The sequence below is a fragment of the Oncorhynchus kisutch genome, linkage group LG8, assembly GCF_002021735.2.
Source record: "Oncorhynchus kisutch isolate 150728-3 linkage group LG8, Okis_V2, whole genome shotgun sequence".
NCBI classification, from domain to species: Eukaryota; Metazoa; Chordata; class Actinopteri; order Salmoniformes; family Salmonidae; genus Oncorhynchus; species Oncorhynchus kisutch.
This window is the reverse complement of record NC_034181.2, coordinates 28,650,787-28,668,887: the sequence shown is the minus strand read 5'-3', so window position 1 is coordinate 28,668,887 and position 18,101 is coordinate 28,650,787. Positions and strand designations below refer to the sequence as shown.

The 18,101-nt window shown below is 39.8% G+C and overlaps 1 protein-coding gene across 4 annotated transcripts in view; it reads left to right on the top strand.

The window, feature by feature from the left end:
• mlxip (MLX interacting protein) overlaps positions 1 to 18,101 on the top strand; it is a 39,775-nt gene that overhangs the window by 11,582 nt on the left and 10,092 nt on the right. The window contains exons 2-7 of one of the 4 annotated variants that reach the window (XM_020490014.2): positions 8,813 to 8,919; positions 9,230 to 9,315; positions 9,843 to 9,932; positions 10,238 to 10,273; positions 10,933 to 11,104; positions 11,259 to 11,348. In XM_020490014.2, the coding sequence (XP_020345603.1) occupies positions 8,813 to 8,919; positions 9,230 to 9,315; positions 9,843 to 9,932; positions 10,238 to 10,273; positions 10,933 to 11,104; positions 11,259 to 11,348 (581 nt within the window). Of the gene's footprint in view, positions 1 to 8,812; positions 8,920 to 9,229; positions 9,316 to 9,842; positions 9,933 to 10,231; positions 10,274 to 10,863; positions 11,105 to 11,258; positions 11,349 to 18,101 lie in introns of all 4 variants that reach the window. The other 3 variants (XM_020490012.2, XM_020490013.2, XM_020490010.2) reach the window with 3 other exon arrangements.

Genomic DNA, 18,101 nt, shown 5'->3' with positions numbered 1-18,101 from the left:
GATATGTGGTGCAGTTATGTGTGTCTGATGGCAGTGTATTCCAGACATGGGAAGCTCTCACAGAGAATGCAGATTTACTAAAGGTGCTTTTCCTTAGGGGAACTATACAGTCACCTCTCATGGCAGACCTTGTGGATCTGCTGCCATATGTCTGGGTTTTCTGTTTAACAAAAATATTGAGTGGAGGGGGAGCCAGGCCATTGAGGATCTTGAATACAAGACATGCGTCGGTGTATTGCACAAGATTTTCCCAACTCAAGAGCTCATGCTTTCTAAGGATGTGACAATGATGATGGCTATTGGGCTTCCTATCAAGCACTTTGAGAGCCTGTTTGTAGACAGACTGAATAGGTTTTAATGTTGTACAGCAAGCTTGGGCCCAACTAGTCAAGCAGTTACTAGGCAACAGGATAAATAGTTGACCAAATAGATACTAACTATTTAGCAGTTTATGGCTTGGGGGTAGAAGCTGTTTAGGCTCCTGTTGGTCCCAGACTTGGTGCAATGGTGCTGTGCTGTAGCAGAGAGAACAGTCTATGACTGGATGGCTGGAGTCTTTGACAGCTGTTTTTTTTGGCCTCCCTCTGACACTGCCTGGCATAGAGGTCCTGGATAGCAGGGAGCTCAGTCCCAGTGATGTACTGGACTGTACACACCACCCTCTGTAGCGCCTTGCGGTCAGCAGCATTTCATGCACTTCCATTCTTTTAAACTAAGTTAATTCCTCAGACATGTCAGGTAAGTTCTGCTATATTTACCTCTTAACCTTTATTACATGCTCCATAACCTGGAGTCCTTTAGCACTTTGGCTCTCTCTTAGAGCAACAAAAGTGCACCACATTGTAGATGATCTAGCTACACCCTCTTTTACAACACAATAGCCTGAAGAATCCACAATAAAATCAAACTCACTCCGCTTTTTCAACATACTGCAATTAAAGACGCACCCAGTCAATGTGGAACTACTATGAGTGCAAAAGGTTAACAGAATTGTTGTGGTATCTGAAACTGGGCCAGTCTACCACATTCAAGTCCTCTCTTAACCTCGGCACTAATTCAAATGGTATGACACAGCGCATATAAATCACCCACCCACTCAGTAGCAGCGTGTTGCCTTTCAATTGCGGGTGCAGCCAGTGTCCTCATATAGCCTGTCTTAGATGGAGAGGTTTTACAGCCTGGTGTCCCCAGGGATCCCTCATGCAGTGGCTATGTTTGTGGACACAGGCAACAGGCTTAGGCAGCTACAGTGCATTCGGAAAGTATTCAGACCCCTTGACTTTTTCCACATTTTGTTACATCTTTAAATTGGATTAAATGTTTTTTCCCCCTCATCAGTCTACACACAATACCCCATAATGAAAGAAGCATTTTGCAAATGTATTATTCAAAAAAATCTGGAAATATCACATTTTATATAAGAATTCAGACCCTTTACTCAGTACTTTGTTGAAGCACCTTTGGCAGCGATAACAGCCTTTCCGAGTGCACTATGTACCCGGGTGATTCTCATGAAATGCTCATGCTGCTATTGTGTTTAGCAACAAAGAAATAGGTACTCCTATATGGTTAATTTAGAGTTATTCATTTTTAAGAAAATATTATTTACAATGACTGCCTACCCTGCCCAAACCCTGACGACGCTGGGCCAATTGTGCGCCGCACTATGGGACTCTCAATCATGGCCAGATGTGATACAGCTTGTATTAATGTAATTTTAGTTGTTCAACAAACATTGGGCTATAGGTTTTGATTTTTAATACATTGTAAGGCTGCATGATGCAACTCTAAAGATGAAAGGTATGAGCCCTGCTTTGTTTTTTGCGCAGGCTGTACATAATCTATCAGTCTCTTATTCACAATTTGACAAGCACTTGATAATGCCTAAAATTTCACGGCGGCATCCACTTTCTGTGGCTGTAATACACCCTAAAAATGTTTTATTCCTTTTGCGTCCAGTGGCGGTTGTGCCCTTCTCCCTGGGTGCTGCGCGCTCCGGAGCACCTCTCACTCACATGGCTCTCCATCAGGTGATCGGATCTTTCTCACAGGCTACAAGAAATGTTGTGCAACATGAGCTCATGGGCTCTTTTATTCGATTTTCTATCACATTTGCATTGATGTCAGAATGATTAGAGGGACAATAGAGTGCTGAGTACCAGGCCGTTAGCACGTTTGGTAAGGTACTGTCAGCAGCATGAGAGCTCGGAGAAGCCTAATTACAGTGACTTAACGGTCACATGGAATTTGACTGCCTTCATGACTCGTGACTGCCGGTGTGGCGGTAATACGGGTTACAGCAACAGTCCTATTCACAACCATTGTCCAACATTGTGAATGTATTTTAATTCATTTGATCTTGTTGTTTAAGTCTTGTATCTTGGATTATTTGTTATCCTTGATTATTTGTACTTGAAGCTCATACCCCATTCCTCATACTTCAGAACAATTCTTTATTGACCCTTTTACGTTCATAGGTAAAAGCTAATTGCATAATCGTTATGTTTTTCAAAAAAGCTATGCTCATTACCGAAATATTAATTATTTTCCGCAACCTGCTTATCATTACTGAAACACTTTAATTAATTGTCAATTCATTATTTAATTGTTTATCTAGTTTGCCATAGTACAGGCAAACACTAGGAGTTACATTGTGGTAGTTATTCAGCAAAATGTGTTACGATCATTTACGTTATATTATCACAAATGTCATGACTCAGATCTTTGTTTTTCGCTAATGAAATCTTCAAAATAAAATTTGTTTACTAATAAGTCATTTGTTCATTACTACAGTTGAAGTTTATATACACTTAGGTTGGGGTCATTAAAACTTGTTTTTCAACCACTCCCCAAATTTCTTGTTAACAAACTATAGTTTTGGCAAGTCGGTTAGAACATCTACTTTGTGCATGACACAAGTAATTTTTCCAACAATTATTTCCAGACAGATTAGTTCACTTATAACTCACTGTATCACAATTCCAGTGGGTCAGAAGTTTACATACACTAAGTTGACTGCGCCTTTTAAACAGCTTGGAAAATTCCAGAAAATGAGGTCACGGCTTTAGAAGCTTCTGATAGGCTAATTGACTTCATTTGAGTCAATTGGAGGTGTACCTGTGGATGTATTTCAAGGCTTACCTTCAAACTCAGTGACCTATGCTTGACATCATGGGAAAATCAAAATAAATCAGCCAAGACCCCAGAAAAAAGAAAAAAAATGTAGACCTACACAAGTCTGGTTAATCCTTGGGAGCAATTTCCAAATGCCTGAAAGTACCACTTTCATCTGTACAAACAATAGTAAGCAAGTATAAACACCATGGTACCACGCAACCGTCATACCGCTCAGGAAGGAGATGCGTTCTGTCTCCTAGAGATGAACGTACTTTGGTGTGAAAAGTGCAAATCAATCCCAGAACAACAGCAAAGGACCCTGTGAAGATGCTGGAGGAAACGGGTACAAAAGTATCTATATCCACAGTAAAATGAGTCCTATATCGACATAACCTGAAAGGCCGCTCGGAAGAAGACACTGCTCCAAAAACGCCATTATAAAAACGCCAGACTACGGTTTGCAACTGCACAATGGGACAAGATTTTACTTTTTGGAGAAATGTCCTTTGTCCATAATGACCATCGTTATGTTTGGAGGAAAAAGGGGGAGGCTTGCAAGTCAAAGAACACCATCCCAACCATGAAGCACGGGGGTGGCAGCATCATGTTGTGGGGGTGTTTTGCTGCAGGAGGGACTGGTGCACTTCACAAAATAGATGGCATCATGAGTACAGAAAATGATGTGGATATATTGAAGCAACATCTAATTTGCTTGGTCGCAAATGGGTCTTCCAAATGGACAATTACCCCAAGCATACTTCCAAAGTTGTGGTAAAATGGCTTAAGGACAACAAAGTCAAGGTATTGGAGTGGCCATCACAAAGCCCTGACCTCAATCCCATAATTTGGGAGCAGAACTGAAAAAGTGTGTGTGAGAGCAAGGAGACCTACAAACCTGACTCGGTTACACCAGCTCTGTCAGGAGGAATGGGCCAAAATTCACCCAACTTATTGTGGAAAGCTAACTGAAATGTTTGACCCAAGTTAAACAATTTAAAGCCAATGCTACCAAATACTAATTGAGTGTATGTAAACTTCTGACCCACTGGGAATGTGATGATAGAAATAAAAGCTGAAATAAACCATTCTCTCTACTATTATTCTGACATTTCACATTCTTAAAATAAAGTGGTGATCCTAACTGACCTAAGACAGGGACTTTTTACTAGGATTAAATGTCAGGAATTGTGAAAAACGGAGTTTAAATGTAATTGACTAAGGTGTATGTGAACTCCCGACTATCAAACTTAGATTTGCTCTGTGGTATACCAATATATATTTTTTAAACATGGAAAATCATCAGTTTTTCTTCTTTTCTTGATATTTAGTCTTGTGGTAATGTCAAATTTCAATCAGTTGTGAAAAATGCTATAAAATACATAAACATTGACTAAACTCTTTGAAATCAACATTTATAATGATGTTACAACTTACTATTTTTGCTCCAAATGACAATGTGCTAGTCAATTTATTCTCAAAAAAATCCAAAGAGCTCCTTTTAAAATGACAATTACGTGAGAATCACCCGCTCCATCATCTTGGCTTCAGTGGAAAGACATGTCCTCAACCCACTGATAGTTTCAGTTCACTAGTCAGGGGGCAGAATATATATATATATTTTTCTATGCAAAATATATACAGGACCTTCATAAAGTATTCATACCCCTTGATTTATTGCACATTTTGTTGTGATACAGCCTGAATTCAAAATGGATTAAATATTTTTTTCTTCTCACCCGCCTACACACAACAACCCACAATGACAAAGTGAAAAAAATCCATGTTTTTAAAAATTAAATACACAAATATATCTCATTTACTTAAGTATTCATACCCCTGGGTCAATATTTTGTAGAAGCACCATTTGGTAGCGATTACACCGGAGAGTCTCTAAGAGCTTTCCACACCTGGATTATGCATTTCCCTATTATTATTTTCAAAACTCTTCAAGCTCTGTCAAATTGGTTGTTGATCATTGGTAGACAACCATTTTCAGGTCTTGACATATATTTTCAAGTAGATATAAGTCAAAACTGTAATGCAGCCACTAAGGAACTCCAGTGTAGATTAGGCCTTGTGTTTTAGGTTGTCATGCTGAAAGGTGAATTAATCTCCCAGTGCCTGGTGGAAAGCAGGCTAAACCAGGTTTTCCTCTAGGATTTTGCCTGTGTTAAGCTCCATTCCAGGTTTTTTTCTGCCTGGAAAAACTCTCCAGTCCTTAAGTCCTTAACGATTACAAGCATACCCATAACATGATGCATTCACCACTATGCTTGAAAATATAGAGTGGTACTTAGTAATGTTGTATTCAGGACAAAAAAAGAGAAATATTTTGCCAAATTTTTTGCAGTATTACTTTAGTGCCCTGTTGCAAACAGAATACATGTTTTGGAATATTTGTATTCTATACAGGCTTCATTCTTTTCACTCTGTCAGTTAGGAGTATTCTGGAGTAACTACAATGTTTGTTGATCCATCCTCGGTTTTCTCCTTTCACTCTAACTGTATTAAAGTCACCATTGGCCTCATGGTGAAGTCTTTGAGCGGTTTCCTTCCTCTTCGGAAACATAGGAAGGACGCCTGTATCTTTGTAGTGACTGGGTGTGTTGATACAACATCCAAAGTGTAATTAATAACTTCACCATGCTCAAAGGGATATTCAATGTCTGCTTTTTTATAAAATCTACCAATAGTTGCCCTTTGCGAGGTATTGGAAAACCTCCCTGGTCTATGTGGTTAAATCTGTGTTTGAAATTCACTGCTTGAATGAGGGACCTTACAATTATCTGTATGTGTAAGGTTACAGACAGATGTTAAACACTATTATTGCACACAATGAGTCCATGCAACTTACTATGCACATTTTTACTCCTGAACTTATTTAGACTTGCCATAACAAAGGGGTTGAATACTTATTGACTCAAGACATTTCAGCTTTTAATTTTTTTATTAATTTGTAAAAACATAATTCCACTTTTAACATTATGGGGTATTGTTTGTAGGCCAGTGATGACATCTCTATTTTAATCTATTTTAAATTTGTGAGGTAACACAATAAAATGTGGAAAATGACAAGGGGTGTGAATACTTTCTGAAGGCCCTGTAGTTCATTGAGTCTATGCTCATTGGGTCATTTGATATAGGTTAGGCTAGCTAAACACTGGCCATTGACAACATGACCTTCGAATTGAATGTCCTCTTTCTTGTTTTTCTTGTCCTGTTGATAGTTTGTCTTCCTTGGTTTGGCTCAGCCCTATGAACTGCCCATTACTTACAGTGAACAGATTATATTACTAGGCTGTGTGCTATCATCTTCTAAAAGTTTGGTGGACACGTCCATAATAACGTTGTGGTTGCTTGAAGTGGAACAGTATAGACCCTTTTGCAGTACACGACACACATAGATGAGTGCGACTCTTGGTGGGAGTAAGAAAACCATCACCATCTGCGCCTATTCAACACAGCCTAGATTTTAAGTTTCTATTACTTGTAAACAAAAAAACTTGTTTGGGTTCTCATACACTTAGAATATTTTTTTAAATTCTTACTTGAACAGCCGTTTAGATTGTTTGGTCTTTGCAAAAAATAACTATTTTGTATGCAGCAGTTGTTAGCTAGACTTCTAACGCTCATTGATATAGGCTGTAGCAAAAGCTAGCCAAAGAACCATTTTACTGGTTGAAGTTTAAGTGTTTAAAAAAAGAAAGTATAATGCAGTTGATTTGTAATGATGACACAATCATTATATTAAGCAGGACATTCATACGAGGATTAACATCCAATTATAATCCAGAAGTAGTGTGAAATGCAACATGTAAATAGGGCCTTTTTTTGCTGGCATTCTATAAGAGCTCACCCTTGTTCTGCCACCAATTCGCACGCATCCCCTCGTGCGGTAATGTTTGCAAACACCGAAAGGATCTATTTGATCCCTCAATTGGGTTAGGTAGTCCCTCTTGGCAAATGCTATGATTTATTAAGTTTTAAGTATCATGTCATTCTATGCCGCAGATTCCCTTCATTACAGTCAAAGACAACATCATATAGGCCTAATGTGAAAATACTGTTAGATCCTTTTGAGATACAAGTTGTTCATGATATATCGGACATGCTAATACCTCCACTGCCTTGTCATTGCCTCACCTAAGCTCTCTGCCTCTCACTATTGTCACTGTCAACGGTGGCCTACTTAAGCCTTGTTCACACTGCAGGCCTTAATGCTCAAATCAGTTTTGTTTGTCCAAACAGCCAGTGACCAAATCGGATTTGTGTGTTGACTGTAGACATTTGCTGACATGGCTACGCTAGTGGCGGGTGTGTGTGCTGTGGCGGCTGATTGGGGGTGGTGTTCGTGCTTCCTCTCACTCAGAAGTTGTTGTTGTGTAGCTAGCTAAGGTGACAACAATGCCTGCCATGGAAGTTTCCCAGTTGCTTTGAATGTTCGAAATCGTAGTGTAAAAACACTTTTAAAGTGTCAAAAGATAAGATGATCCAACTTTCAAAATAAGTTATTTTTGGATAACCATAGATGGCTACCTAGCTGTTTAGTTTGCTAGCACACATTCACTAAATTCATTGTAAACAATTAACAATTGCTAGTTAGCTGCCACATGTTCTTGCCAAACTGTCAACAGAATAACAAGCAAGCAATAAGATATGCCAAATAACAGTATAAAAATTTTAAAAAACACTAGGTCAAATAAATCAGATTCAGCTGTTCAGACACAAGTCGCATGGCCATGAATCTGATTTTTGTATCTGATTTCAAATCCCCTATGAATCTGGTTTGAAATGTGTCTTGAAGTATCCAATTCCATGCATATGTTGGCTGTTCAGACTCCAGGAAAAAGATGAGAATCGGAGATGCAAAAGAAATACAAACTGCCAGTGTGAACAACGCTTTAGTCCCTTTATGGATGCAGGTGTTATGTTCAGACCTGGTTTGAAATGCATGTGTATTTGATTTGTTCTTTAAATAGGCCTACTTTCTTTCTATGTATTTTTAGTATTTTCAAATCATGTGGACCAAATCACAAACTACTTTTATTGGAAGACCTGGTTTCAAAGGCATGGGAGTATTTATTTGTATATAAAAATGCACTGTATTTCCTAAAATATGTGTTATCAAAAATAATAATATCCAAAACAAGTATTTTGTAAGTAATTGAAATATGCTAAATAGTGTTTGAACCTAGGTCTGGTTATGTTACCCTTTTCAGAGTTGTGTCTCCTGTCACTTAGGATAGTGTTGAGCTGTCTGAAATCATGGGTGACTTCCACAATTGTTCTAGGAAAAGGGATAAAGGAAGGGGGATACCTAGTCAGTTGCACAACTGAATGAATGCTTTCAACCAAAATGTGTCTTCCACATTTAACCCAACCGCTCTGCATGCAGGGGGGGCAGCTTTAATCAGCATCCACGTCATCAGTGCCCGGGGAGCAGTTGTTGTTGGCGGTTAACTGCCTTGGTCAAGGGCAGAACAACACATTTTTCCAACTTGCTGGCTCAGGGATTCGAACCAGCCACCTTTTGGTTACTGGCCCAACGCTCTTAACTGCTAGGTTACCTGCCGACCCCAGGAATCTGATCAGTTTGAGGTTACCTAACTTAAAATCACCTCTTCATTTTGCCAATCTGCACCTCTCCCGCTTGAGTAGGTCATTAAGAGGCTTGTGTTATCTTCTGCCTTTTCAGCGGCAAGTTAGTGTCACCAAAATGGAAGAACTTCAAAGGCCTGAAGCTGCTGTGGAGAGACAAGATTCGTCTCAACAACGCTATCTGGAGGGCCTGGTACATGCAATGTAAGAGCTCCACGCACGGCTTCATATTCTATTGTATCTCACTAAATACAGCAACCTCACTGTTGTAACATAGTATAAACGCCAGGTTGGCTGAAAGAAATATTTGATTTAACGATTGCTCCAGGGTTGGGTCTGCAGAGCCACTGAATGGCACTTGAATCCCTTTATGATTGAGAAGTATAGCCTACAGTGTATGAATCATATTTAATGTTTTCTTTAAAAAAAATCATTTTCTTATTCACTACTGTTAGTATAGGTGGTGTGTTCTTTTTGCTCAACTGGTAGCTCTTGCATGTGTTCTACTCTACAGATGTGGAGAAGCGAGACAACCCTGTCTGCCATTTTGTCACTCCTCTGGATGGGACCATGGACATAGAGGACCATCGTCCGGCAGAGGTAAGAAAGGGCAGTGGATTGGGGGATATTTTTTAAATTTAACCTTTTATTTAACTAGGCAAGTCAGTTGAGAACAAATTATTATTTACAATGACTGCCTAGGAACAGTGGGTTAACTGCCTTGTTCAGGGGCAGACTGACAGATTTTTACATTGTCAGTTCGGGGAATCAATCTAGCAACCTTTCGGTTACTGGCCCAACGCTCTAACCACTAGGCTACCTGCCGCCCCGGCAATAACAAAATCACAGAAAATAATATGCACAGAAAATAATATGCAGCACTGCCCCATACCACTGCCCCATACCACTGCCCCATACCACTGCCCCATACCACTGCCCCATACCACTGCTCCACCTTTTAACCCAACTCTTCTCTGGGACAACGTTTTTATCCCGTATGTATCGTTTAGCTCCTTTGCATGTCCCTCTTTTTCTCTCCTCTGTTCCACTCCATGTCTCTCTCCTTACTGTTTACCACTTATACCAATCCCCACACTATTTTCTCCCTCTCCCTTTGTCTTCTACAGGCAATAGCCACAGAGGGGAAATATTGGAAAAGAAGAATTGAAATTGTAATTCGAGAGTATCACAAGTGGAGGACATATTTCAAGAAAAGGGTAGGGTAATGGATTTTGTTGACAGATTGTGCCTTTAAATTATTTTATGTGTATATATGTGTATATATATATATATATATATCTCTCTCAATTAAACAAAGTTGTACCAATTAAACAAAGTTGACTATTGTTCAAGACTAAGCAGCATTAGACCTATATTAGGTTCTTGTCAGTTGCTTTAACTGGATGGTGAGGCAACTAGTTGGTGAATGTACTACATTTACTATGCTCTATTCCATGTTATAATTTTATGTCTTTATGAATCTGCCACATAACATTGATTTTCCAATTTGTCACAGTTACAGAAGCACAAGGATGACGATCTCTCAAGTCTTCTCAAGGTATGCATTCTTGTGTGCTTCCTCGATTCAAATGAGGTAATAAAGTAGTGCTAGTGAAAAAATAAGGGTAACACCCAAATAATCACTACATCTGACATCTGTGAAAATGACAAAGAATAAGAATAAAGTAAAGAATAGGCCATTTACATACATTTACTACATGTGGGTAGGAAAGCTGTATGCTATGTTGATTTGATCTATGCTATTAGGATCTCTTAGCTCACCAAGGGCCAGTCTTCCAAGAGTCCTTATTAAGAAATGTGAAAACAGAAATTTTGTCAAACAACCAAATCAAATTAATAACACAAACACAGATCCACATTCCTATTACATTTACATTTTATAAGTTACACCCCCCCCCCCCCCTACTTCAATTGTGCAAACAAACACTGCTTGGCCTGTATTTGGATTGTTATGAGGCATGTGTTTTATTGAAGAGGCTGATTTTAATCAATTTGAGTATGTGGTCTGCATGTTTCATAACTGTTAAATAGATTAGTTCTATGATTTGATATGGTTTGTGCAGTATGTGCACTGCATGTTTTTTGTGTAACTGACTGGCTGGCTTGTTGCATTTTGAACACCCTAAGGGGCCAGAGGAGCAGTTTTTGCTGTTTGGGGAGATCTTTCCAGACACATTCCGTGTGTCCCTTTGTCAGGATGAGGAAATGGCCGTGCGCCGAGTTGCTCGCAAAAGCCGTGAGTCGCCTGTCCCCATGGAGATGGACCCACTCTTTGACATGGACGTGCTGATGTCAGAGTTTTCTGACACACTCTTCTCCACGCTGGCCTCCCACCAGCCCATGGCCTGGCCCAATCCGAGGGAGATAGGTGAGGGCCCGCCACCAACATCCCATTCCATACACCAAGCCTGTTTCTATTCACTCAGATCCACCCAAGACTTCAACCAGATCTATTGGAAAAATGTATTTGCTTTTCAACAACTTTTTTTCACACCCCATCCGTGTCCACCTGTTCCCCATAGCTCATGCAGGGAATGCAGACATGATCCAGCCTGGACTCATCCCCCTACAGCCCAACCTGGACTTTATGGACTCCTTTGAGCCATTGCAAGGTAATGACAATGCACTCTACCACAGTGACAAACTCCAAAATAATGTCACTTGCACAAACTTTAACAGGACCTTAGAGCACCATGTTAAGGCCGATCCACAGATCACAGATTTACTGTGTGTTCGCTTGGGTGGAGTCATATTTTTTGGGGGAAGCAACGTGCACCTTTTGGTAAAATGATACCCTCGCCCATCCACGTGTACCTAGACCCCCGAATAGTTTGACTGGTTAATTTGCAATTCTGCTCCTATCACCTGACCCGAAAGGTCATGATTCATATGATGTGGTAGATTGACTAGAAAGGAAATAGAACATCATCACCAGTGTTAGCTCATTTCTAAGAGAAACACCTGCATATTTGATTAATAGCTACATGTAATGAAAGTTCAGTGTTGTTTTACATTACCTCGTTTTGTGCCTGCCAGTTGCCTGTAGGTTACTCCGCTAGCAGCTTGCTTGCTAAAAAAAGCAAGCAAGCTAGCCTTTAAGCTTCCAACATCTCCCCCATGTCAAATAATCCGATTTATAATTAAATCATATCTAATTAGGCTACAATGTTGTTTGGTATATTGTTTGAACAGTTGCTGGGATTATATATGTTTATAAATTCAAAATAATTTACTTTGATGCATAGCATATAGGTCAGATCAAGGAATGGCGGTTATGCTTTCATCACTTTTGTATTCCAGGATTTATAGCAACACTATCCACGTTTCCATCCACTGTTTTTATGCGAGTAAATCAAATTGTATTAGTTACATGCTCTGAATAAAATGTCTGTAGACCTTAGAGTGAAATGCTTACTTATGAGCCCCTAACCAACAATGCAGTTACATTTTTTAAATAAAACATTTGTAAGAATAAGAAATAAAAGTAACAAGTAATTAAAGAACAGCAGTAAAAAAACAATAGCGAGACTATATAAAGGGGGTACCGGTACAGTCTCAATGTGCGGGGGCACCGGTTAGTTGAGGTAATATGTACATGTGGGTAGAGTTATTAAAGTATTATAGATTATAGATGATAAGAACAGAGAGTAGCAGCAGTGTAAAAGAGGAGAGGGGGCAATGCAAATAGTCTGGGTAGCCATTTGATTAGATGTTCAGGAGTCTTGTGGCTTGGGGGTAGAAGCTCTTAAGAAGCCTCATGGTCCTAGACTTGGCGCTCCGGTACAGCTTGCCATGCGGTAGCAGAGAGAACACTATGAATAGGGTGGCTGGAGTCTTTGAAAACTCTTAGGTCCTTCCTCTGACACCGCCTGGTGTAGAGGTCCTGGATGGCAGGAAGCTTGGTCCCAGTGATGTACTGGGCCTTACGCACTACCCTCTGTAGGCCGAGCAATTGCCATACCAGGTAGTGATGCTTGGACCTTGTTAGTGATGCTCTCAATGGTGCAGCTGTAGAAACGTTTGACGATCTGAGGACCCATGCCAAGTCTCCAGAGGGGGAATAGGATTTGTCGTGCCCTCTTTACAACTGTCTTAGTGTGCTTGCACCTTGTTAGTTTGTTGATGTGGACACCAAGGAACTTGAAGCTCTCAACCTGCTCCACTACAGCCCTGTCAATGAAAATGGGGGCGTGCTTGGTCCTCCTTTTCCTGTAGTCCACAATCATCTTCTTTTGTCTTGATCACATTGAGGGAGAGGTTGTTGTCCTGGCACCACACGGCCAGGTCTCTGACCTCCCTATAGGCTGTCTCGTCATTGTCGGTGATCACACCTACCACTGTTGTCATCTGCAAACTTAATGATGGTGTTGGAGTTGTGCCTGGCCATGCAGTCATGAGTGAACAGGGAGTACCGGGGGGGACTGAGCACGCACCCCTGACGGGCCCATGTGTTGAGGATCAGCACAGTGGTGGATGTGTTGTTACCTACCTTTACCACCTGGGGGCGGCCCGTCAAGTAGTCCAGGATCCAGTTGCACAGGGAGGTGTTTAGTCCCAGGGTCCTTAGCTTATTGATGAGCTTTGAGGACACTATGGTGTTGAACGCTGAGCTTTAGTCAGTGAGTAGCATTCTCACATAGGTGTTCCTTTTGTCCAGGTGTGGAGTGTAATAAAGATGGCATCATCTGTGGATCTGTTGGAGCGGTATGCAAATTGGAGTGGGTCTATGGTTTCTGGGATAATGGTGTTGTGAGCCATGACAAGCCTTTCAAAGCACTACTTGGCTACAGACGTGAGTGCTACGGGTCGGTAGTCATTTAGGCAGGTTACCTTCGTGTTCTTGGGAACACCATTTAAGTCACACTGTATAAAATATATATCAACACAGCTGTGATGGAAACAGGCAGTTTCGGTACAATTTTATGCGAGAAATAGAGGTGGAATCGCCTTTAAACCATACTTCTAAGCCGGGGGGGGGGGGGGGGGTTCTGCTAAGCTATATGGAATTGTTTTAAGAAGGCCATACCAAGGATAATTTATCTATTTGATTGAGAATTTTAAGACCCCTTAAAGTATCCCCCAAAAATATTAAACAATTATTTGATTAAAAACTGTTATTAGCCCAAACACATTGAATAACAGATTCACTACATGGAACAACATTTAGTGTTGTTCCCCCCCCCAACAAATTAATATAAAGGAAGTTTGTTCGGAAGTGTTTTTTTTGGCCCCTTAGCACTAAACAGTCTCCTTATATACACTACATGACCAAAAGTATGTGGATACCTGCTCGTCAAGCATCTCAATACAAAATCATGGGCATTCATATGGAGTTGGTCCCCCCTTTGTGATAACAGCCTCCACTCTTCTGGGAAGGCTTTCCACTAGATGTTGGAACATTTCTGTGGGGACTTGCTTCCATACAGCCACAAGAGCATTAGTGAGGTCAGGCACTGATGTTGGGCGATTTAGGTCTGTTCCAATTCATCCCGACGGTCTTCGTGGGGTTGAGGTCAGGGCTTTGTGCAGGCCAGTCAAGTTCTTCCACACCGATCTTGACAAACCATTTCTGTATGGACCTCGCTTTATGCGCGGGGGCATTGTCATGCTGAAACAGGAAAGGGCCTTCCCCAAACTGTTGCCACAAAGTTGGAAGCACAGAGTCGTCTATAATGTAATTTTATGCTGTAACGTTAATATTTCCCTTCACTGGAACTAAGGGGCCTAGCCCAAATCATCATGAAAAACATCCCCAGACCATTATTCCTCCACCACCAAACTTTACAGTTGGCAGTACACATTCTGGCAGGTAGACTTCTCCTGGCATCCGCCAAACCAACACTCATCTGTTGGACTGCCAGATGGTGAAGTGTGATTCATCTCTCCAGAGAACGCGTTTCCACTGCTCCAGAGTCTAATGGCGGCAAGCTTTACACCACTCCAGCTGACGCTTGGCATTGTGCATGGTGATCTTAGGCTTGTTTGCGGCGGTTTGGCCTTGAAAACCCATTTCATGAAGCTCCCTGACAAATGGTTATTGTGCTGATGTTGCTTTCAGAGACAGGTTAGAACTCGGTAGTGTGTTACAACCTAGGACAGACAATTTGTATGCGCTTCAGCACTCGGCGATCCCGTTCTGTGAGCTTGTGTGACCTACCATTTCGCGGCTGAGCCGTTGTTGCGCCAAGACGTTTCCACTTCACAATAATAGCACTTGCAGTTGACCGGGGCAGCTCTTGCAGGGCAGAAATTTGACGAACTGACTTGTTGGAAAGATGGCATCCTATGACGGTGCAACATTGAAAGTCACTGTGCTCTTCAGTAAGGCCATTCTGCTGCCAATGTTTGTCTATGGAGATTTAATGGCTGTGTGCTCAATTTTATACAAATGTCAGCATCGGCTGTGGCTGAAATAGCTGAATCCACTAATTATTATTGTTATTATTTATTTAGTTTTTAGAATTTTGCCCCATTTTCTCCTCAATTTCTTGGTATCCAATTGTTAGTAGTTACTATCGGCAGGGTAGCCTAGTGGTTAGAGTGTTGGACTAGTAACCGGAAGGTTGCAAGTTCAAACCCCCGAGCTGACAAGGTCCCCTGAACAGGCAGTTAACCCACTGTTCCTAGGCCGTCATTGAAAATAAGAATTTGTTCTTAACTGACTTGCCTGGTTAAATAAAGGTAAAATAAAAAATAGTCTCATCGCTACATCTCCCTTACGGGCTCGGGAGAGACGAAGGTCGGAAGCCATGCGTCCTCTGAAACACAACCCAACCAAGCCACACAGCATATGTGTGTGGGTGTGTATATATATGTGTATGTATATATATATATATATGTGTGTGTATATATGTGTGTGTATGTATATATATATATTTTATACATATATATGTGTATATATATATATATATATATGTGTATATATATTTTATACATATATATGTGTATATATATATATGTGTATATATATATATATATATATATATATATACATACACATATATATATGTATATATGTGTATATATACATACACATATATATATGTGTATATATATGTATGTACAGTGCCTTGCGAAAGTATCCGGCCCCCTTGGACTTTGTGACCTTTTGCCACATTTCAGGCTTCAAACATAAAGATATAAAACTGTATTTTTTTGTGAAGAATCAACAACAAGTGAAACGACATTTATTGGATATTTCAAACTTTTTTAACAAATCAAAAACTGAAAAATTGGGCGTGCAAAGTTCAAGGGGGCTGAATACTTTCGCAAGGCACTCTATATATATATGTATATGTGTATATATATGTGTATGTGTATGTATGTATGTATGTATGTATGTATGTATATATATATGTATATATATATATATATATACGTATGTATGTATATATATATATATATATATATATATATATATATACATACACACACACATATATATGTGTATATATATACACACACACACACATACACACACACACACACACACACATATATATGTATATATATATACATACACACACATATATGTATATATATATATATATATGTATGTATATATATATATATGTATATATATACACATATACATACATATGTATATACACACATATATCACATATAATATATATATACATATGATTATATATATATATATATATATATATATATATATACATATATTTATTCAGCCACCAATTGTGCAAGTTCTCCCACTTAAAAAGATACACTTAGGTACACTTCAACTATGACAGACAAAATGGGGGAAAAAACTCCAGAAAATCACATTATATGATTTTAATGAATTTATTTGCAAATTATGGTTGAAAATAAGTATTTGTCACCTACAAGCAAACAAGATTTCTGGCTCTCATAGACCTGTAACTTCTTTAAGAGGCTCCTCTGTCCTCCACTCGTTACCTGTATTAATGGCACCTGTTTGAACTTGTTATCATCAGTATAAAAGACACCTGTCCACAACCTCAAACAGTCACACTCCAAACTCCACTATGGCCAAGACCAAAGAGCTGTCAAAGGACACCAGAAACAAAATTGTATGTGTGTATATGTATGTGTGTGTGTATATGTGTGTGTGTACTTCCATTTTTTTTTTATTAACCTGGTACCGCGGGACCTTCAGACGAGTCTTGCGAGGCCTGTGGGCATCCTAGAGCGAGACAACTGGCATGTACATGTTTGAGAGTCCCATCTTTGCACAGTATTTAACCCATACTGTTTGGATGCTACAGACAGAAGTTGACAAATCAGCTCTACCTACTTCAGACGAGTCCCAAGACTCTTGTGGGGGTCGTAGAGAAAAACGGAGAATACGATCGTGTTCGTGAGCGTCTCATCTTTCCATCGTTCATAGTTTATAGGCCAAAACATTCGATCACTATAGCCGATTTTGTGAGAAGACAGATCTTCGGGATGTCTCACAGCTCTAGCTCTGTCACCTTTCACTGCTGATTCCGGAAGTGCGACATAGGCGAATGGGTCACATCCCATGTAAAAAAACAACAACATATCTCTAGCTTAAACTGACTGATTTTTACAGGGATTTTTTTGTATTATGCTAATTACATTTCCTCAGCGGCGCAGACATCGACCTTAGGTGGCTTAAGCGCAAATATTGATATAATATTGAAATAAACTTGTAGTCACGCGATGATATGGTTTGTGGTCCTATGACTCGAAAACCAAGCAGTTTATTAGGCTACAGATGAAAGAAGTTATAATGAACTTCACAGGGTGGTGAAAGTGCACAGTGATGAACTTGATGTTCTTTTCTAATAAATACAGAGGGTCTTATTCTGGTGACATGATGATCGATGCTTGACTGGCGTTTGACAAATACAAATATTCTGTCTCTTATCCATAATAATCTCATCATGTAGACTAGCCTACATGCTGTATCTGTGAGCTGTTGGCTAGAGCACATGAGTAGGAACATTTGCAATTTAACACAACAGAGTTGAAATATGATGGAAACACATTGAACCTTTTTAGTTTTATTCGATACATGAAAACGTAAGCAAAAAATATCATTTTCATCACACACTGATTTTTATCTGCAATAAGTCCGTTTGGTGGAAAAACACCACTGGTGGGAAAATGTGCACATTTTCGCCAATTGGTTAGCTACTGTTGCTTATTTTTTTACATTAGTTTACATTTATAATGTAGAGTACATTCTTTTGTGAAACAACATTGTGCCAGAAGAGAAAGAGGACCAAAATAAATGTTTCAACCAAGCAAGTTTGTTGGTAAAATACAGCCTCCCTATCTACACAACAGTGCCCGCACCGTGATGGAAGGAAGAATACGTTCCCTCTCAAAATTTGAGCACAGAGAATCTACAT